Here is a 17,205-nt window from a genome sequence, read left to right on the forward strand (position 1 = left end):
ATTGCATTATTTGTTTCAGAGGTACAGATCTGAGATTCAACAGTCTTGCACAATTCACAGCGCTTACCAGAGCACATACCCTCCCCAGTGTCTATCACCCAGTCACCCCATCCCTCCCACCCCACCCCCCACTCCAGCAACCCTCAGTTTGTTTCCTGCGATTAAGAATTCCTCATATCAGTGAGGTCATATGATACATAGGACCGGTTTTAATAGATCAGGCTTATACCTATTGCAACTTAGGTGCATTCACACACCTGGTTTCCTTTGTTGGACCTGGAAAGGTTCATGCAGGCTGATCCCAGAAGCCAGGCCCTAACCAACACCCTGTGCTGCCTTTCAAAACAGACGTGAACTTGTGTCTTGGCGGTTCAGTCCAGCAGGGGCGCTGCGCTGTGCGGGGCCTGGCGTGGAGACGTGCAAGGGCATTCAGAGAACAGCCTTGGGGCACTTACCCTGGATCCCAGGGGATGTGTAAGGTTCCTGGAGAAAGGGACATCTATATGGAGACTGAGGATGAGCGGGACTTGGTGAGACATATGGGAGAGGAAGGGGCAGAGGAGAAGGAAGTTCATGACTTGAGTGGGAGTGATCCCGTGGCCCATTGGCAGAACTGAATATAGTTCAGAATGGCTGCCGTTGAGAGCTGAGGCACAGGGCCTGGAGGGAGATGGGTCTGGAGAGCTAGTGTGGTTGAGGCAAGTGTGGGCATCTTGAGTTTGTGTCTCAACTTTCACATGGATTCACAGTAAGGGACTAAGTCACCCTTAACTGCATCTCCCACATGGTTAGACGGTGGATAGCACACTCATGAGACTACACAATAATAACGGACATAAAACTACATTATTATGCTTAGTCTTTGTCATTAAAGGAGACACCCAAAATTAACTCAATTATTTTACATCGATGAGAAATATCTTTGTTTATAACTGTTACTAACATCTCTTCTCTTCACCAGCCCTTAAAGAATTAGTGAATCATGTTCTTAGTTAAGTTCTGTTGATGAATTAGCCCATCCAAATGACCTTGAACAAGTCACCTTCAGATTCAGGCCCTAGCAGTCTCATTTATAAACGAGGTACTAGGACTTTAAAGCCTTTTGAGTGCTAACATTATATAACCTCTGAAAGGCTTCCACAGCCAAGTAACCTAGCTCAAATCCTGACCCTCCCATGAACTTGCTGTGTGATTTTGGACAAGTTACTTTACCTCTCTGTATCTTAATTTCCTCGTTTGTAAAATTAGGATAATTGTAGTATCTATCTGATAGAAACACTGTGAAAATTAAATCTGTATAAAGTGCTTAGAAAAAGTAGGGCCTGATAGTAGGCACTATTTGAAAGGTGCTTATTGTTTTCATGATCCAGTCAAGTCACATGACATTAATCTATGCATACTGTGTCCAAATGGGGCTCTTTTGTTATCAAAGTACAGCGTGAAGGTTGTAGACACCTTTATTAATACTCAGCAGAGAACAGTCAACCTAGAGCCCCTAATACAGGAAGTGGCAGACTGGATAGTGGTGGACTCTGCTGTGACCATGTTTTCACCTAAGAAAAAAGGGAGCTTATGGGACGCCTGGGTGGCTCAGTCTATTAAACGTCTGCCTTCAGCTCAGGTCATGATCCCAGGGAACTGGGATCAAGTTCCGCATTGGGCTCCTTGCTCAGCGGGGAGCCTGCGTCTCCCTCTCCGTCTGCAGCTCCCCCTGGTTGTGCTTTCTCTCTCTCTCTGACAAATAAATAAATAAAATCTTAAGAAAAAAAAAAAGAAAGAAAACAGGGAGCTTAAAAGCCACCAAATCTGAAAAAATAAAGAGCCACAGAGTGGGGGAAAAAGAAAAGCCCCGTTGGAGTTGGGAGTTGAGCCTAGTGGGGAATGTCAGTTCCTTTTCAGGATACAAAGCTGAGTGAGAAGTTCCATGGTCAGATCTTCATACAAAGGGGCAGAAAATCAAAACAAACCACAGAGAAAGGAATAACTGTATAAAATGGTCACAAAAGATTCTCACAAGAGCCCAGGATCATGCCACAGAGAGCAGGAGCTGAACGCGTTAGTTTTGCTCGAGGAAGCCCCTTGTCATTGCGAGCGGGAGCCCCATTAGGTTTCCCTGCTGGTCGTGCGTGCCTTCCCTGCATGCTTGATCTGTCTTAGAACCATGAGAAAGCTGCCACTGTTGTCCATATTACAAATGTCAGCACAGCAGTGTTGTCGTTTTTTGTTATTTGGAAAGGATACTGACCTCTTCTAAGTACCCAGGGGCTTGGAATACATCATTTCATATTCCCAACAACCTTTCAAAGTGAATACTTTTACTTCTAAATTAGAGACGAAGAAGCTGAGATGTTCAGAGGTTAAGTAACTCGTTCAGAGAGGTCCAGTAAGTGGTGGAGAGTGGCTTCAAGCCCAGGACTGTCTTCTTTCAGCACTCACACTGCCCTTGGATCTATTCCATTCTCTCTCTAGATGCGCCCCATGTCACCAAACACATTGATGGGGCTGTCCTGGCAGGGCACCATGCCTGGGTGTGCAGACACAGAGAAGAACAGGCAGAGGAACCTAAAGCTGAATCCTTCTGAGTGTAGTTCGAGGCATCTTCTGCCCCCCAGGGTAGCCCTCTAAGCCCATGGTGTGCACGTACCTAATCAGCCTCTCTCAAGCCATGAGTCTGAGAGCCACAGAGGAGCCAGGAAGGAAGGCTGATTCACCCCGCGGACTGCAGCAGGCTTGCTTGCTCCTAGGCTGAAATGCCATAGGGATCCAAACCTTAGGGCACAGGGTGCTTTGCTACTGATTTCTAATTTAGGTGCTTCTGGTCAGAGAACTTGTTCTATAAGATATTGATTCTATGTTATTTATAGAGATGTGCTTTGTGGCTTAATAAAGCAGGCAATATGCTTGAACACATGTTCTTATAACTGGGTACAGGGATCCATGAATAGCCAACAGATCTTTAATTGCGTTACTCAGGTTTTCTTTATTTGTCCTTAGTAATTTTTGGTCTGTGATGCATCGATTTCTGAAAGTTTCCACAATGCTTGTGGATTTGTCAGTTTCTTCCTTTAATTCGGTCAGTTTCTGTTTCGTGGGTTTTGAAGCTGTTGTTAGATGCATATATAAGTTCATGATTACTAGATCTTCCATTTTTTATATCATCATGTAAAGACCATCTTTATCCCTAAAATTTTGTTTTGACTTTAGAATAAATTATTTTTTCTGACATAAATATTGCAATACAAGCTTCTTTCAGTTAGTGAGTCTGGCATACATTTTTCTCTCCCTCAGTCTTATGTGTTACTATGTTTAATGTGTAGGTCATGAAAAAGGGCGCATATATATATATGTATTTTTAAAAAAATTCGTTCTAGGATTCTCTGGCTTTTGACATACATTTGGCAGAATCTATCTTTTCTGTATGCTGTGATTTTTATTTGGGCTTTTTTCTCTCCTTTTATCTCTCTCCTACTCTCCATGTTTAGGAAAATTATATATTCTGATTCTCTTCTTTTAGTGGTGATCCTTAAATTTTAAAAATTGGCTTAACCTGTATGTCAATTATATCTCAATAAGGCTGAAATTTTAAAAAATTGGCTCACCTCAATAAAGCCTAAAGTTAATCCTCCCTTATTCTTGTAATTGTGGCTCTCTGTAGATTATGGTGTAAATTAAGGGAATTCAGAAACTGTTGTGGCTGGAAGAATGCTAGAAGATTTTATTCACACATCTTGTCCAACAAACCAAAGGACTCCGGCAATGTTGTGTTCCAAGACTGACACAAAGAAAGATGTTTCCAAAAGGGTTTTATAAGCCAAATATACAATAGGTTCCCTAGGGTCTTCCCAGTACTGCCCAGTTCAATTTCTATGTCAGTTTGTGTGTATGTCTATATATTTAATTATATATTTATATTATATAATGTATATTTATATATAATTCAGAGGAAGATACTGGGTCTCATCTTTGCCTTATTGTCCAATATTCCAATATTTACACCACTGGTAATAAGTCCAGCATTGTGCTGATTCCATTCGAGAAATGCTTGTAGCATTCCAAAGCAATTAGAATTAGTTGGATCAATACAACCCAAAAGGACCATGACCCAAAAGGGAAGAGCCATTTAGCAAATATCTAACCATTTCTATTCTTTTCCACTTTGAGAAAACTTGGTAGGGATTGGAGAAGGGTGTTTGATTCATTGTTACTATAGTTTATAGCTAATATCAGGTCTTAGTTTGATATCAGATATTAATAAACATAAAGTCCTTATCTCCCCAACTAGTTGTATGGAAAAAAATGTGTATATGTATAGTGTGTGTATATATATATTTACCTTTTTACAGAGAGAATGACTATTCCTTTCATCACATTTTTCAAAACCTTAACGAAGCTTAAAACCCATTAGCTGCCATTATTTTTCCTGTTACAAATTAGCTGACTTCTGGCAAGTGCCAGCCCCCATCTTCTGAAGTTCAAAGTTCAGTTGCTCCTGGAGAAAATGTGTGACCTCATTTTCTTATTTGTTTTCTTTCTCTCTTTTAAAAGCTTCCTTCCTACCAGCTACTTTAACCATGACTGTGGACAGGGGAGATAATGTGAACATATCTTTCAAAAAGGTGTTGACTAAAGAAGAAGATGCAGTGATTTACAAAAATGGTGAGTATGTGTTTCGTTTCCTGCCAGCACCATGGTGTGAGACATGAGATCACATGAAACGTATTGGGTCATTATCCTGGTATAGTCTTGGGGGCAGATGTTGGAAACAAAGCTGTTATGATGCAAGCCAGCAGAATCTTATTAAAGAAGCTCTATTAGGCAATGTGGTCGGTTGCTTAATCAAGTGAAATAGAGATTCATATACATATATGAATGTACGTACATTCTATATTTATGAATATATAATATGAAATTGTTGAATGTACAATAAATCCCCATGATGAGGTGCTAAGTGAGGTCCCAAATTCAGCCATGTGAAATGAGGGTTGCTTGATTGCAAGGTTAAGGAAATTACCAGATGGAGCCTGGGAAGCCAGCTGGTGGTAGGTCTGGGAGTCCAGCTGTGTCTTACAAACCTGTCCAGTTCCACCTGTGGTTTGGCACCACCTGGTGGCAGTTGCCTGAGCCAGCGAAATATTGATGGGGACTATTCTGGGTTCTGTGGGTGGATAGGACTTCCATATTGGGCTAGTGATTCTAGGTATCTCCTGGTTAATAGATTCGTGGCAGGGATGCCCTTGCCTGTTCATCTCTTCCTGCAGAAGATAGGCACTTTAGCCTTACCTCTATCTTCACACCTTTGGTGGTAGATTGTGTAGACTGACCTATCTGCTCTAGCACCATAACTTTTTCAATTACGGGGAGAGCATTGCCTGGCTCAGCCTTTTCATTCTTCTACATCCAATATGCTAGAGCACATTTTCTATATCCAGTCAGGGAGAGCTGATGAAGTGGAGAGGCCAGATAGGGAAACAGGAGTACCTGCGTGTGACCCACTGTTCTCCACTCTTCTCCCTTACAAGGTTCCTTCATCCACTCAGTGCCCCGGCACGAAGTACCTGATATTTTAGAAGTGCATCTGCCTCACGCTCAGCCCCAGGATGCTGGAGTGTACTCAGCCAGGTACATAGGAGGAAACCTCTTCACCTCGGCCTTCACCAGGCTGATAGTCCGGAGTAAGTGACTGAGAGGCCACGATCTGTGATGATTTGGTTGTTAGGATTTTTAGCTGCAAATAACAGAAACTGACTCTGGCTACTTAAGCAAAAACCAGGGATTGGTTGGAGGTATACTAAGGGCTCTAGAAAATTGGTGGAACAGCTGACAAACAAGTTTCCAGAAAAGATTGGCCCCAGGGAAGATCTGGGGCTCAGCATGGGTGGGGGTGGATGGACTTTCTCTCTAGGAGGCTACTCTTACCCTACCTGTGCTTCAGCCATGTTTCTTTTACTTACTAAATTTGAATTCCCAGGATAAAGAATCAGATTGCCCTAATATATGTCAGATGTCTCCTGGCCTAGACCAGTGAGCCATAGCCAACCGTGGAACCGCATACCACAGTGCTCTCTAGGACTTCACACTTGAGTAGCAGCTTCCTTCCCATTAAAAGGGGGCATCACAGTGAGCTGGGCAGTCTCCCTTAAAGGTATCTGATACATGGGGATGAGTTGTGCCTTCTGGATTGGTCTAACATCTAGTTAAACATTAAGTCTCCTGTGAGGCGCTTGGGTGGCTCAGTCAGTTAAGCACCCAACTGTTGATTTCAGCTCAGGTCATGATCTCAGGGTCATCAGATCAAGCCCCTCATTGGGCTTTGTGCTCAGCATGGAGCCCGCTTAAGATTCTTCCCCCCCACCCCCCGCTCTTCCCTAACCCCTCGTGCTCTCTCTCAAATAAATAAATAACATCTAACATTCACTAGTTAGAACTAATAAACACTCTGCCCCCCCCTTACAACTATCAAAGTGGGGAGTAACTATCAACCATTAGTTTTTATAAGAAACTGATTTATAGAAAGAAAAAGCTGCCTTGGATTTTCCTCGCTATACCAAGTATTCATGATATTAAACAACTCAGGTCCAAGTATTTGGGCTGCTCTGTCATTCTTCTAATGTTTGGAATCTCTAACTCATGAATAGTTGTTCTTTTTCTTTGCATTATATTCATTCATTTGTTTGTTCATTCAACAAATATATATTGAACATAACTCTGTGCCCAGCATTGTGTTGGTATGAAAATACAAGGATAAGAAGTTTCTTAAACAACCAATGAGTTTATAGGATTTCTCTCTGTATTCACGAATATTTGGTTTCCTAAAATATAAAAACTCAGGGCTTTTGATGAAAATCACAGAAGCCTGATTACATCTTGCTGCTTATCAACAAACTCTTTTCCTAGCTTCTCCATCCCCAGGAGGTCACTCCAGTTTTCCCTTCAAGCTTTATTCTATTGTCTTTCCCAGGCTGAGGGGAGAAGCTGGGAAAGGTCTATAGATAAGTAGAGAGCTAGAGACATAGTTTAATGTAACAGGAAGCCCATTTTCTTCTCCATGGGCTGCCATCATTAGTTTTCAACACGTGCAAATAACCTGTGGTCTGGCTTTCAAGAAATCACTAATTGTGCAGAAGTATTTTTCCCTTTATATATTAAGGCATGTAAATATTAACTTTTAGACATTTTGTAGCTTTATCTATTAAATGGAAGTCTGTAAGAAAGGGTCTGTGTAGATAGTTTTCCTGATTATTTTAGAGAAAATACTGATAACCAGGAATTCTTGCCAAAGAAATTATAAAGTTACATCAGCTGTAGGCACAGGTCCAAGCTTACCACCGTGAGACTAACATTCAGGGACAAAGACACTAGTTCCTTTCAGATGAGAAATTAAATCCCTGACCACAAAAGGTCATGCCAACCCCCTTGCATTTTTTCCTTATATCAGAAGGTGTCCTTGGACCCAAAAAACCATCTAAAATCACCAAATGTTAGAAAGACGTATCTAGGAAATAAGAATCTAGAACCCTTTTACCATTCCTTGTACTTTAAGTTTTATGTGTATTCTTTCACGTCCTGTATGTTTTTTACCTGAAAACAGGTGGATGCTACCAGCTTCTGCTCGCTTCTGAGCTGAATCTTGTCTCTACAGACTGCAGACCAGAGGTTCTCACACTCTGGCATGCATCACAATTATGTGGAGGACTTGGCAAGCATAGATTGCTAGGCCACCTCCAATTCAGATGCAATTTGAGATTTGAGATTTGCATCTCTAGCAGATTCCCAGGTAATGAAGAAGCTATTGGTCAGGGATCACACTTGGAAAACCATCGTTCTAGCTCTGATCATACCTGCAGCTCTGGAAAATGCCAGGCTTTCCTTCCCTGCCTCACCTTTGCTTGGAACACACTCTGCAGCCTATCTTCTTTGCTGATTATGTGGTCATGCAGATTCCTCTCTCACATACCACCTCCTCCGGGATGCCTTCCTTTATACCCTCTTCTATCCCCAAGACAGGATTAGGTACTCCTTGTCTTTTTTTTTTTTTAAGATTTTATTTATTTGAGAGAGAGAGATAGAGATAGCGACAGAGAGCACAAGCAAGGTGGAGAGGGAAAAGCAGGCTCCCCGCTGAGCAGGGAGTCCGATGTGGGACTTGATCCCAGGACCTTGGAAACATGACCCAAGTGGAAGGCAGATGCTTAACTGACTGAGCCACCCAGGTGCCCCTCCTTGTCTTTGTTTCTATCCTTATTACTGTTTCCATGTCTGTTTCCAACAGAAGACTGTTAGCTTTTATGAAATTGTATTTTGTTTCTCTTCATTTACTAGTGTCTGCTAAAATGACTGCCATGTTGTAGGTGCTCAGTAAAGGTTTAGGGAGTGAGTGTGCTCTACTCACCAGAGCCTTGTTTTCCTTAAAAGGATGTGAAGCTCAGAAGTGGGGACCTGAATGTAACCGTGTCTGCACTGAGTGTAAGAACAATGGTGTCTGCCACGAAGATACAGGAGAATGCATTTGCCCACCTGGGTTTATGGGGAAGACCTGTGAGAAGGGTAAGTCAAGAACGCTTGATGAGTAAGTTGAGGATGAAGGGGGGGAAGTCGGAGGGGGAGACAAACCATGAGAGACTATGGACTCTGGGAAACAAACTGAGGGTTTCAGAGGGGCGGGAGGTCGGGGGGATGGTTTAGCCCGGTGATGGGTATTAAGGAGGGCACATACTGCATGGACCACTGGGTGTTATATGTAAACAATGAATCATGGAACACTACGTCAAAAACTAATGATGTACTATATGGTGACTAACATGACATAATAAAATAGAATTAAAAAAAATAAAAAGCCATCATTGCTGGATATAGAATTTTAACTCTGTACACCACTGGGAACAGAAACTAAATGGCCCATGTTAGGCCCTGTGGGACCTCGGTGTGAATTGGAAAAAGGTACCCTTTCCTAAAGGTTCTCTATTGCCAATCACTGTAACGCTGTCCACGCCACAGCTGAGATTGGATTATTTTCCATCTTCACTAGTCTAGGGGAGACCCATAAAAGAAGATGCATACATTTCAAGGGGTTGAATATTTGACGCTGAATCATCTTTTTCTGCCCCCCCCCCCAAAGCTTGTGAGCTGCACACATTTGGCAGAACTTGTAAAGAAAGGTGTAGTGGACCAGAGGGATGCAAGTCCTATGTGTTCTGTCTCCCAGACCCCTATGGGTGCTCCTGTGCCGCAGGTTGGCAGGGTCTGCAATGCAATGAAGGTATGTGCCGATCATACCCTTGAACAAAAAACGTTCTAGCAGGTATACCAAGGAGATCTAGCTTGCTAGAGTTAATAGCGTGGGAGGTACCTGGACTGTTCACTCAGCTGTCCAGGGCTGAGCTACAGGGTTTTGAATCACAGATGTTTTCATCCCAAGTTAATGATGCTTTCATAATTAAGACTCTGGACCTTATAGAAAGTGCTTCTCAAGCACATCATCTGGGGTTCTTATTAAAACACAGACTCTGATTCCATAGGTGTTGGACTGGCTCCTGAGGTCTGCATTTCCCAAAACTCCCAGATGGTGCTCATGCTGCTGGTTTTGAGAACACACTTTGAGTTGGAAGGCCATAGAGACTTGTTTTTTTTTTTTTTTTTTCAGTGGGCTGTAGATAGCAGAGCTCTGAGGTCCAATCCGGACAGGATTTGGGATTTGAAAATAGAGGAAGATCTTTTCTTCTGTGGGCCTCACAGAGGCAGCACTAACTTCAGCTCCTAGCCACCCACAGCTTTAGTTTTCTCCCTTCATCTCTGTTAACAATGGTTCTGGTGTCTTGGTTCACAGCGTGCCAGCCGGGTTATTACGGGCCAGACTGTAAGCTTAGTTGCAGGTGCACCCACGGGGAGCTGTGTGATCGGTTCCAAGGATGTCTCTGCTCTCCAGAACGCCAAGGGCTCCAGTGTGAGAATGAAGGTAAAGCAAGGTAACACTGTAGTTAGGGCCACGTTTAGCATGTCTGAACTGAGCTTTGCTGGTTATAATTCTTGCCCCAGCAGGCCAAATTCCTCAAGCACCTTCTGTTTCCATCCGGAAGTTGGGAAGAATATATCCCAAGTCCTAAAGGACAACATTCTTATTCTTTGCTACAGGCCCTCCTACTGGCCTTCATTTCTCCTTCCACTGGGAATAAACCACGTGCTCTTTGTGTCACCGAGAGTGACGACTGGCTAGCCGGGGGCTCTGCCTACCTCGTCTGCTCCCTTCCCTGGGAACAATCTTTTCCCAGGATACGTACAACAGGGAAGAACTACTTTGGAGGCATTTGGACAAAGGATATTTTTGAAAAGAAAGATATAAAAAAGAAGCAAAAAGAGAAAAGATGAAGCCTCAAAACGAAATTTTAAGAAATTCTAGTTCAGAAATTACCATAGAGCCAGGGGTCCGCAAACTCTGACCCACAGACCAAATCCAGTCTGCTATTTTTTTTAACAGCTTTATTAAGATATCATTTTTATACCATGAAGTTCATTCCTTTTAAATGTACAATTGAATGATTTTTAGTATATTTACAGTGTCGTGCAACCATAACCGCAATCTAATTTTAGAATGTTTCTGCCATACCAAAAGAAAGCTTGTACCTGTTAGTCGTAACTCCCATTCTCCTCTCCTCTCACCCCTGGCAACCATGAAGTTACTTTTTGTCTCTATAGGTTGACTTATTCTTGACACTTCATAAACTGTGAATGGGATCACACATGACGTGGTCTTTTGTGGCTGGCTTCTTTCACTGACCACACAGTTTTTGAGGTTTAACTGTATTGTAGCATTTATCCTTTTTATTTCCCTACTGTCTGTTGTTAATTTGATTGGCACATAGCCACACTAATTCGTTTAGAACTTATAATCTATGGCTGCTTGCACATGACATCAGGGTTGAGTAGTTATCAGAGAACTTCCAGCCTGCAAAGCTGAAAATATTTACTGTCTAGTCCTTTACAGAAAAAGTTTGCTCATTCCTGCCCTAGAATATACTTTTTAAAATGAAAAGAAACACATTTTACATATTTTCAAAATGTAAAAATAATGAACATATATTACTTTTCCAATCCTACAAATCTAAATGTTACAGAAAGGAATCTACACTCAGAGCAGCAAGACCAAGACCTTTACGGCTTTTTCTCTGTTCATTTTAAAAATCGAACAAATATGGGAGGAAAATACCAACAATTGTTTTCTCAAAGGCTTTGGCTTAGTTTCACGTGTTCACTTTCTTCTCCCAGTGTTCGGACTTGTGGCCGCAGGGCAGGAACCTGGGAGGGTCTAGGAAGGGAAGGAAAGGCCTTGGGGCTGCTGGAGGATTGAGTTGAAAATAGGCAGCTAACAAGCTGAAGGATTTGAATTTTCACTTTCATGCCTGCTTTTCTTTTCTGAGCCTGAAGTTGCAAAAGGGGTGAGCACCTCAGACCTAGATCCAGGCCCCCGGCTTTCAGAGAGCAGCTCCGTGCCCCGCTCTTCCCCGCTTCTTCTCCATCTCCACCTATGCACCCACCTTCACCTCCAGCGGACTGCAGGAAATGCAAGGCGACAGTGCAGGAAAGACTTAACTGCCTTCAAAGTGTCAAAGCCCTTTTTAAAGTTCCTACTCAAATAATTTCTTAAGCCGAAAAATCTGGTAGATTCTAATCACAGTCCCTTCAAGTCTACAGACCGGTCAAAGAATTACCCTTATAGTTCTTAGACCTCTTTCCTTCCTGCTCCATACCCTTTACCCATTGCGTTCTAGGCCCGGGAAATAGGACATCAGTATAAAATATGAATGTTGTGTTTACCGTGGCCCTGCCTACCTTCACCCCCTCCCTCCACCGCCAAGTGTCCAACAGCTTGTAAGTCCCTGCTGCTCTTGGGGGGCATTTCCAATACCCCCAGTCTTCACTAAGTGCTGAACTGTTTTCTACTGTGTCTCACATGTAGTTACAAAGGGTCTGAGGTTCTCTAAGACCCTACAATTCAGAATAAAATTGTTATATTTCAGGATTATTCCTTCTCTACAATGTAGGTATTAGGCAAGGAGTCCTGATACCCTGTTGATATCAGAGACGTTGTCTTTCAGTATTGGTGGCAACACTTGTGATTGGGTTGTTGCCTAGAAACAGTCTGAGGGAGTAGTTCTATTCCACTTCACCTCCTGCATGTAAGTGTGAATGTTTTTCATCACTTGCCACTTGCAGATTCAATGCTCTATGTCTTGTATATCAAAATGGAGGATCATGTTGGTCAGCAATATCATGGGATTGTTTGCGGAGTCAGAGAGGACCTAGTTTTTGTTTTTGCTTTTGTTTTTGTTAACATTCTCTTAAAAAGTAAAAAGGAGATGAAAAGTAAGGCCAGGGAAGATGTGGTCATGATGATCATTTTATTTTATTTTATTTTATTATTATTATTTTTAAAGATTTTATTTATTTATTCGACAGAGAGAGAGAGACAGCAAGAACAGGAACACAAGCAGGGTGAGCGGGAGAGGGAGAAGCAGGCTTCCCATGGAGCAGGGAGCCCGATGCGGGGCTCAATCCCAGGATCCTGGGATCATGACCTGAGCTGAAGGCAGACGCTTAACGCCCGAGCCACCCAGGCACCCCATGATGATCATTTTAATATAGAGACTGTCCGTCCCAGATCCACTGAGGGGAGCACGGCATTAAGGCAGAGTGAGGATTCTGGATTCATACAGATCTGAGCTTGAGTCTGGACTCTGAGCTTCAGTGATCTCATCTGTAAAATGGGGACCACAGTAGCATTCCCCCACAAATTTATTATGTGATGATAAAACAATATAATACTTGCAAGGTTCTTACCTGGGATGTGACTTGCCAAATGGTAGCTGCTTTTATTACTGTTGCTGCTGTGTCAAAGATTAGATTTCACAGAACTGTTTTTCTCATGCAGGCACGCCAAGGATGATCCCAAAGATAGAGGATTTGCCGGATCACATAGAAGTAAACAGTGGTAAATTTAACCCCATCTGCAAAGCGTCTGGCTGGCCACTACCTGCCAATGAAGAAATGACTCTCGTGAAGCCAGATGGGACAGTGCTCCATGTAAGAGTTATTCTTAATCTGGCTCCTGACACCACTAGATGCTTTCAGTGGGTAATCCCCTCGTTACAGGCTGGATCCAATGCCGGGGCTTGCATCCTCCGAAGCCAGAGTGTTGTTACCTTGGACCAAATGCCGTGTCCCTGGGGAGGTAGAGCAGAGTCACTGCAGCCTGGCCAGTACCACAGGGCAAGGCTGGAAAGAGACCACCACAGTGGAATTGAGGACGCTGAGTGCCGCCGATCGCACTCATCCCGCAGAACTTTCCAACTGTGTGTGTTGAGAGGTATACATTAGCCTATGCAGGCTCTGCTCCTCACGGTATATCCCCGTGTTCTAACGTCTCATATCGGGAAGAATGAGGTGGTCTTGTGGCCACCAAAGGGTGTGGCAAGGTGTGGCCCCATGAATCAGCAGGAGATTCTCATGTTACCTACCACGTGCTATCAGGAAATGGAACTCTGATGACTGGTCTACTTCTATTGTGTTCTTTGGAACAAAAATTAGCAGAGTATAAAAGAGGGGAGTTCAGCCTAATTTGGTTGATTCTATATAGATCTGCTCTCACACTTCCCATTCAGAAACCATAAACCATGGAATCCCCTGGATCTGAATATATTCCTCCGGCCCCTGACCTCTTCACTCTGCCCTTGTTGCTGGTGCTCAGCACTGATTAGGGTGTTGTCTGAGCAATTTTTCTTTGCTGGAAAGGACTAAGCAACTTTTCAATATGCTTCCCTTCTCTCTCCCAACAGTCTCGAATGCAGCACAGATAGGAGTTCCCCAAAATTCTCTGTGTCACCAGAGATCCTCAGGAAGTTGACGTATTTTCTTATCTAAGCATTTTGAAATGGTTATCTTTTTTTTTTTTTCTTCTCAAAGATGACTGAAAATCAACCTGACAAGAGGGTAGATGCCAGTGGCCTCCCGGGGGTGGGATATGTAGAATGTGCCATTATTGGTTTCTACACATCAGATATTCCTGATTCCACTCAAACAACTCATTAGGTAGTGAAGCCAACTGACAGCTCCTTAAAATCTTGTTGGCCTTTTCCTGAGTTAATGGAAGTAACAGCTACCATCTAGTGAGGGTCAACCGTGCTGTATTCATGCTGCTTAATATTCCCTGTCCCCTTTCTATAGAAGTGGAAACTGGCTGGGTGAAGTTGAGTAAGGAATCGGTCAAGAGTGGCAGAGTAGGGATGTGAATTGAGGTCCATGTGTCTTCAGAGCCCTGATTTTTCCCACGATACTCCACTCGATAGCTCCTCAATTATTTTGGGAAGCCATTTTGTCCTCTCACCCCGCCATCTCTGTATTAAACAGGGAAGGGACAAATGTTACCAGAGCAGTTTAAAGGAATTAGATTCCTAGCCTATAAGTGTTTACCCCACACTCCTGAACACACAAACACAACAGCAGGATCTGAGAGGGCATCAATCCAATATAAACTTTCAGGGCTACTACAATAGCTTTGGAAATAAGCCAATGATTATACTAGTGTTGCATTTGGCTTCTTAATCTCTCCTAGAAAACTTCTTATCAAACAATGAGATGGGGTCATTGTTATGGACCTTTCGTGTGCTTATGCCTCCCTAGAAGCTTTTATTTGTATTTTACCCTTCCAGCCAAAAGACTTCAACCTTACGAGTCATGTGTCAGTGGCCACATTCACCATCCACCGCATCCTCCCCCCTGACTCAGGTGTCTGGGTCTGCAGTGTGAACACAGTGGCTGGGATGGTGGAAAAGCCTTTCAACATTTCTGTTAAAGGTAAGCTCCATTTTCTAGAGGAAGAGCTTGCATCCTCAATGCACTGTGTTTATGTATCATTGGGTGCTGCTCCCAGATAGAAATGTTATCTGAACACTAAAATGACTTTTCGGATATTTTCTAGGATACTACGCCTTAAAATATTTTTTATATGCATGAAAATGGAAAGGAGGGATTAAGTAGATGACCTTTGGAGTCACATAGCCCTGGCTTTGGTTTTTGTCCCTAATAGCTAGAAACCTTGTGTATAGCCCTGAGCAAATGAGTTTAACCTCTCTGAGCCTTTCCTTATTTGACAATGAAGTTTAGTTCATCTACCTCTCAGGGTTTCTGTGAAGATTTGTTAAATATGCAAAACACCTGGAATTGTGTCTGGCACAACATGTCTAGTAGTGTTTATAGTACATGAAAAGTTTGACTTCATCATTGTTGTGACTTCCTATTCATTATTGTACAAAATAAGTTGGAAAATACTTTGAGAATTACTCACTTATTATGAAGCCCAGGCTATGCTATATAATGAACATGAATAATTTTTTTTCACATGTTCAGCATTGTGAGTATTCTTCCTGCTATGAATTAGTATTTCAAAATGCACATTAATCTAAGTAGATGGCTATACATTTGTGGCTTGATGGGGAGAAGGAACGTGGAGGTAAATCCGAGTTAGCTTGGCTGGTACACATAGATACCACAAGGAATTTTAAATTTGGAAGTTTCTTATGAGGCCATTTAGACAAAAGCAGCTAAGGGCTCTCGGACATATTTTGTAGAAAGGCACTGGGCTAAGTACCTCACATACTTCATCTTATTTAATTATTATAAGAACTGTATGCAACAGATACAGTTATCACCACTTTACCAGTCAGAAAACAGGTTCAGAGGGTTTAGTTAACTTGTATAAGGTATCACATCTGTTAAGGAGTAAATCTTAGTTTCTTTTTTTTTTTTAAAGATTTTATTTATTTATTTGAGACAGAGAGAATGAGAGAGACAGAGAGCACATGAGAGGGGGGAGGGTCAGAGGGAGAAGCAGGCTCCTTGCTGAGCAGGGAGCCCAATGCAGGACTCTATCCAGGGACTCCAGGATCATGACCTGAGCTGAAGGCAGTCGCTTAACCAACTGAGCCACCCAGGCGCCCTAAATCTTAATTTCGAACCTGGGTCTCCTGGCTCCAAATACTGCACCATCTTTTCTAGACCATTTCGTTTTCTGAGTCTCCTGTGTTAAAGTTTAGGAAGCAAGACAACAAACGCTGACTTGTATTTTACCCATTTTGTTACTTGATGAGGAATCTTTGGGCTATCCGAGAGGTGATTTCCATAAATGAAGTAAGGTAAATGCCCAGAACATAATCTTTTTTAAGAGACCAATAACAACATTAACCTAAATACAGCCTTGTAGACTGGAATTCTCTACCCTGAGCCTCCACATAAGCTGCCACAGAATCTTTAGTATTTTTTGGAATTACTGGAAAAAGCCCTGATCTGTTTTATTCAGTAGAACATTCACATGATCAAAACAATTTCTTATATCTTGCATGTTCTTGAAAGGAAGGAAATGATATGCAAACAAGACAAATTACCTTATTTTTAAGCTTCTTGGAATGTTTGCTGCCCATGGAAAATAAATAGGTCAAAAATAAACCATGTTGCTAAGATTCAGAAGAGTCAGTGGTTCTAATTTTTATTTTTTAGTGGAAGACACAGCACACAACATCAACGCATAGAAGCATCTGTAATACTAAGTTATTGATACCTCTTCATGTCATATTTACTGATAGATATAAAATCAAAATTGCCATTAGGTAAATTGATCAATATCTTTAATCATAGTATTAAAAAAAAAAAAAAAGATGCAAGGCTTTTACTACCAGAATACAAGTTGGTACAACCCCTTTGGAAAACTGAAAATATATGCCAAAGTTAAGCATACACAGACCTATGACCTGGCAATTCTCTTAAGTATAAGCTCAAAAGCAATGAGTGTATATGTTCAAAGAGATGTCTTCAATGTTCAGAGCAGTTTTATTCATAATAGCCCCAAACTGAAATTAGCCCAATTATCCATCCACATTATAAGGGATAAATAAATTGTGGTGTATTCATACCTAATGGGTTACTAGGGCTGCCATACAAAGTTCCACAGACGAGGTGGCTTAAACAACAGAAATTTATTTTCTCACGTTCTGGAGGCTAGGTAAGTGATCAAGGTGTCAGCAGAGTTGATTTCTCCTGAGGCCTCACTCCTTGGCTCATAAATGGCCGTCTTTTCCCCGTATTTTCACACGGTTTTCCCATTGTGTGTGTGTCCTAATTTAATCTTCTTATAAGGACAATAGTTGCCTTGGATTAGGAACC

The 17,205-nt window shown here is 42.2% G+C and overlaps 1 protein-coding gene across 4 annotated transcripts in view; it reads left to right on the top strand.

Moving 5' to 3' along the window:
* TEK (TEK receptor tyrosine kinase) overlaps positions 1–17,205 on the top strand; it is a 94,216-nt gene that overhangs the window by 46,516 nt on the left and 30,495 nt on the right. For 3 of the 4 annotated variants that reach the window (XM_081803046.1, XM_006737023.3, XM_031032000.2), the window contains exons 3-9: positions 4,546–4,656; positions 5,520–5,672; positions 8,413–8,544; positions 9,116–9,256; positions 9,824–9,952; positions 12,923–13,074; positions 14,700–14,844. In XM_081803046.1, coding sequence (XP_081659172.1) covers positions 4,546–4,656; positions 5,520–5,672; positions 8,413–8,544; positions 9,116–9,256; positions 9,824–9,952; positions 12,923–13,074; positions 14,700–14,844 — 963 coding nt within the window. The remainder of the gene's footprint in view (positions 1–4,545; positions 4,657–5,519; positions 5,673–8,412; positions 8,545–9,115; positions 9,257–9,823; positions 9,953–12,922; positions 13,075–14,699; positions 14,845–17,205) is intronic. The other variant, XM_031032001.2, reaches the window with a different exon arrangement.

This window comes from Leptonychotes weddellii, chromosome 14, assembly GCF_054177405.1.
Source record: "Leptonychotes weddellii isolate Sample4059 chromosome 14, ASM5417740v2, whole genome shotgun sequence".
NCBI classification, from domain to species: Eukaryota; Metazoa; Chordata; class Mammalia; order Carnivora; family Phocidae; genus Leptonychotes; species Leptonychotes weddellii.